General features: G+C 37.7%; 1 protein-coding gene across 1 annotated transcript; it reads right to left on the reverse strand.

The window, feature by feature from the left end:
- Nucleotides 1-648: 648 nt before the first annotated feature.
- Nucleotides 649-1,314, reverse strand: LOC103211157 (olfactory receptor 2H1-like). The gene has a single exon (XM_042783158.1). The coding sequence runs from the start codon at nucleotides 1,312-1,314 to the stop codon at nucleotides 649-651; it is 666 nt and encodes a 221-aa protein (XP_042639092.1).
- Nucleotides 1,315-5,713: the final 4,399 nt, after the last annotated feature.

Consider the following 5,713-nt stretch of genomic DNA (forward strand, 5'->3'; position numbering starts at 1 on the left):
ATATTGTGCTGTACTACTAACCAAAAGTTTGGCAGCACAGAAGAAAGCCCTGGCAAAAGGTTGCCATAAAGATTACAACCAAAAACCCTTATGGAGGAATTATGAAACAAATACATATGCATATATCTGTGGATATAATTTATGTTTAGTTTTTCATAGAATGTTTACAATTCAGCCAAAAGGGAGACACAACACATTTCCAGAAGGAGGAAAGGATTTAGAATAGGTAACTTCAGGATGTTATTAAAAAGATATTTCACACCTATTTTTATTTAGGTGATTTAGCTTGTGCCCTCCTAAATGAAAGGAGAAACCATAATGGGGTGAAGATTAATAGTTCCCAGCATCTGAGGAAGTGCATGAGTATATTTCATATTTCTCCCTAACTTGGATCTCTTGCCACCAGGCTTTTCAGAGCGCACTTAACCTGTTTGTTTCTCAAGGTGTAGATCAAAGGATTAAGTGAGGGAGTCACTACAGTATAGAAGAGAGTGAGGAATTTTGTGTGATTCTGTGTGTACTTACTTTTGGGTTGTATGTAGACAGAAATTATAGTTCCAAAGAATAAAACCACAACAATCATATGAGACCCACAGGTCCCAAATACTTTTCTTCTGCCTTCAACTGATTTTATCCTCAGCACACTCCTTACAATGCAGCCATAGGAAACAGAATAAGTCCTAGAGGAATAACCACATAAAGGACAATAGCTATGGAGAGTTCATATTCTAGGAAGATTGTATCCACACAAGCAATTTTAATAAGAGCAGGCTCCTCACACATGAAATCATCCACCCTGTGGTGTCTGCAAAGAGGCAACTGGAAAACAAGGATGGTCTGAACTGTGGACTCCACAAAACCACTAATCCAGGCCACAGCTGCTAATTGCCAAAGAAGATTGGGGTGCATGATAATACCATAGTGGAGGGGTCGACAGATAGCATTGAATCGGTCATAGGCCATAACAGTAAGGAGGATGCACTCTGTGGAGCCCAGCCCCAAAGCAATGAATAGCTGGATCACACAACCAGTGTAGCTAATGGTCTTCTCAGGGCCCTTGAGATTCCAAAGCATCTGTGGGACAATACTGGTAGTAAAACAGAGGTCCAGGAAAGAGAGATTAGAAAGGAAGAAGTACATGGGTGTGTGGAGTTTGGGATTCAAGTATGAGACCAATACGATCACTGTGTTCCCCATCAGTGTCAGAATGTATATGATAGAGATGACAAGAAGGAGAACGATTTCCAACTGGGGCTGGTCAGAAAAGCCCAGTAAGATGAAGTCCACTTGGTTGCTAACATTTGTCCTTTCCATGGCTTAATTGTGAATCGCCTTTGTTGATCATTCCTACTTTATTCCTATGGGAAAAAAATAAGATACCATAACTAATGGAAAAATAACAGACTGATTAAAACTTGAGTATTTGGAGACTGTAAATATGTAGAGAAACAACAGAAAAAATAATACAAAAAATATGATAGGTTGATTTGATATATACAGAGAAAAATGCATAAACTTATGAACACATCAAAAGCATTGAAAGAAAAAATAAAATTAGATAAACATTAGAATGGTATACCAAAACATATTTAAAATATATACCAACCTACCTGAAGATGTAAAATACATAGACTGACAATGTACATACTGTGGAAAGGCAAAGACATTGGAAATAAAAATATTGCTGAATATATAGATGCATGATAGTTAGACAATAGGTATAATTGAAAGGTGCATGGAGAGAGCAAGGGCATGAGATAATGTTTATAGTGTTGGGGACACAGAAACAAAAATAGTTAGAAATATTTAAACAGGAAGAGTTACATATGACTATCATTGATATTCATTGCTTTCCTATATAGTAAATAACTACTCAAGGTAGAACTGGTAATGTTATTCTTGTTGTTAGGTGCCATCAAGTTGGTTCTGACTCACAGTGACCCTATATAAAAGAGAATGAAACACTGCCCATTCCTGTACCATAATAATAGTATGTGAATCTACCCATCTAATATGATCAACTGACCTTGCATAATAAAGTAAATTCTGTAGAAATAAAAAATGTACTTGGAAAATTTCTGATTTTCCCCCAAATATCCTAACTAGAAAATATAAAACTTGCTTCTAAGACTTCTAGACCATTAAGCCGGGTCTCAAGAAAATATAGCATAGTAGAGTTTAAAGGGAATATGTAGTACATTTTCTTTGACATCAATGGTAATAACAATTGCATTCTGAAATTTTGCCAAGATGAAATTATTATGTGTTATTATGTATTATATTTTATGCAAAAGATACTATCTCCAGAATTACAACAGCAAAAGAAAACTGGCACTAATGGTCACATTGTTTAGAATTTGTCTATGGACCAAGCCTTTTGGTGATTAAATAAAAAGGTTCAACACTGTAATGTACTGGATTGACATTGACTTTAGCTGGCCCCATTCTCTCTACTACACAGTAAAAGGAAAAAGAACTGTGCTATTGAAGGATTAGATTTCTACTAGGAGAAAGACAATGAAAGAGAGACCTTGTTTTGCATCATATCCATAGTCAGGATTCTTTGGACCATGGACTATTATGTCAAAGAAGAACTAATGATTTCCAAGAAAATTCAACCCTGAAACTCTTCCAATTCCATTTCACATCTGTGTTAATCAAATGAGGCTAAGCAGGTTAATGTTTACAAAAAGAAGAAGGTTGACATTGGTGCCTACCGCATTTTACTACTAACCAGATGGCTGGCAGTTCAAACCCACCAGCCACTCCTCAGAAGGAAGCTTGGGGGATCTACTTCCATAGAGATACCGCCTTGGAAACCCGAGGAGGGGTCGTTATGAGTCGGGATCAACTCGACGGCAGTGAGTTGTTTTGTTTTGTTTTCAATGAATGCAGTAAATATTCATCTATATATGAAAAGTAGCTTCCACACAATGCAAAAGGGAATCAGCTCTGGATTTCCTAAACTTTTAAAATATTTTCTTTGTTTTTCTTTTCACAACAAAAGAAAGAAACACTACCTTCCAAGAATGACAATCCAGCTGTAGGTGATTTTGATGAAGATTCAATCCTGGTTATAGTTCCAGGACAGGCAGTTGAGAAACAAGGTGTGATAACGTGTCAGTTACTCTTCTGTAATCTCTTTATTCAGACTATGTTCAGGTGGAAGTTGTTTACCTTATTTACTCAACCCCCATCTCTGGAGCTCTCTTTCCCAGACAACTTCCCTTTGCCCTATTGGAGTGGGAAATGGGTCTCCAGAGAGAGAATAACCTCAGAGGCTTGTGCTTCTGTTTCTACTAGAAAGCAATCAATTGTGTAGCATTTTCCAAATGCACACATGTGGGCACATGCACACATTCATTCTTTGCTATAAATGTGCCCACAATGGAAAGCACAATTGAAATTCTAAGAGTGAAAATATCCTCAATTTTTTGCATATTGAGCTTACAAACCCAGTTAAGATCATTCTACACACTTCCTATCACATATGCTATTAAAATTGTCAATATTATTGACAGCATAATAGGCTATTTAAAAAAAAATATGTTAGCTTCTTGTTATTGTATTTCTGTGTACTATACATATATTTGCAGACATGCATATATCTGTGTATACATATATGAAGATTAAACATAATATGTGAGGATTTAAGAACTATCTTATAATCTGCTAGGAAAGAAGAAATGACAGAAAGCAGTGCACTTTGATATCCAATATGAAGGTAGCCAAAAACCAAACAAACTCACTGCCATCGAGTCGTTTCCAACTCATAGCAACCCCTCCTTGGGTTTCTGAGGCATTATCTATCTCTACAGAAGTAGATTGCCCAGTCTTCCTTCTGAGGAGTGGCTGGTGGGTTTGAACCACCAGTCTTCTGGTTAGCAGTCAAATGCCTTAGGCACTACACCACCAGAGCTCCTTGTATGAAACAGAGAACTGTAAATTCATTACCTCTCTTCAGAAATGGTTAAAAGTAAATCATATGACAAAGAAAGCATGCTCTACAGAGAGAATTGCTATAATTGTGTAAGGAATAGGCAATGATTTCTAGAATAGTCTCCAATATAGATGTTACGCATCTGAAGTTTTGTGCAAAATGATCTATTTGGAGAACAGGAAGGACATACCAGAAATTTTGTGTACATTTATTTTGAAGATCTTATAACTTCTCTTTCAGTTTCTATTCTACAAAGGATATAAATAAATGTGTACAGTAATGCATGTATATATATATAAATATAAAATATTCCTATTTGGACACAGGGTTGCCTGTCCAAAAACATTTTCTAAGGGGGTACATGACAGTAAACATTTAGAAACAATAATGGCATGGATTCTTTCAGACGACTCCTTCTAAAACCTTTCTTTGAACCATAGTGCCAAAAAGTGTATATATATTTTTCCAGATGTTCTGGCCCTGAGTTTTCCCTCAGACACATTCATCATCATTTTCTAGCTCTGTTCTATACTACATGAGGACTGACCCATGAAAGCTGCTTTGCTAGACTCTCATATCCACTGGTTTCCAAATGGGAGACATTAGCAAGAGAATAGGATGAAAGAGAAAGGATAAACCAGAATATTTCTGCCTCCCTCTATGTTGAGAAGAACTGATTGATGAAGATTAAAGACTACAGTCTTCAGTATGGATTACACCTCAACATAAAGAAAATGAAAATCCTCACAACTGTATTGATAAGCAGCATCATGATAAATGGAGAAAAGATTGAAGTTGTCAAAGACTTCATACTACTTGGTTCTACAAACACCACCTATTGAAGCAGCAGTCAAAAATCAGACAATGGCATATGAGTTGAACATTTACCTGAGGTAGATACACTCCTTGGAGAGAACAATCATGGGGAAAAGAAGGGCTGCTTATGTACAGGGAGACAGCTCAGGGGGCAGGAGTGTATGGAGAGTTGGACACTGGGAAGAGGTAACTATGGGGAGGAAGTGGGAGGGGAGCTGTTGCATTGTGGCAAACTGTGGTCAGTGTCATGAGACAAAGTGTATGTGGACTGCTGTATGGAAAGTGAATTTGATCTGTAAATCTTCACCCAAATCACAATTAAAAAAAAAAAAAAATCAGACAATGTATTGCATTGGGAAAATTTGCGGCAAAAGACCTCTTTGAAGTGCTGAAGAGCAAAGATGTCTTCGGAAGACTAAGGTGTGCCTAACTCAAGCCATGGTATGTTCAATTGTCTCATGTGCATGTGAAAGCTGGACAATGAATAAGGAAGACCCAGGGACAACTCAGGGATACCCAAAGCAACAGGCCAGAAGAGCAGGAGAAAGGGGATTAAAAGCCAGGAAGCCAGACAGAAGAACAGTCAGTCACAGGGACCCAGGTGGGGGTGATACGAGAGGTCTCCAACAGCAAGACAAACTTGTCTGTCAGTTTGTCCTACTGTGGTGACATGTAGACGTGAGTTTGGAGGCTAAGCTTCTGGTGTTTAAAACCCAGTGAGATGCACCTGGTGCACAGGTAACAGCCCAGCTTAGAGACTGAGACAGACTAGGAAGAAGGAAGAGGCCATCCACTTCTGAAAAAATTGGCCAGGGAAAAGCTTATGAATAGCAAAGAAACACATTACCGCACACCTTTAGGAATAGTCCATTTAGGTTAAAAGGCTCTCAAAATAGGACTGGGAAAGAGCTGAAACATCTGAGTAAACCCAGCCTTACTCTTTTTTTTTTTTTAATT

This window comes from Orycteropus afer, unplaced genomic scaffold (genome assembly GCF_000298275.1).
Source record: "Orycteropus afer afer isolate SDZICR_OR568_19922 unplaced genomic scaffold, OryAfe1.0 scaffold00701, whole genome shotgun sequence".
Taxonomy (NCBI): Eukaryota; Metazoa; Chordata; class Mammalia; order Tubulidentata; family Orycteropodidae; genus Orycteropus; species Orycteropus afer.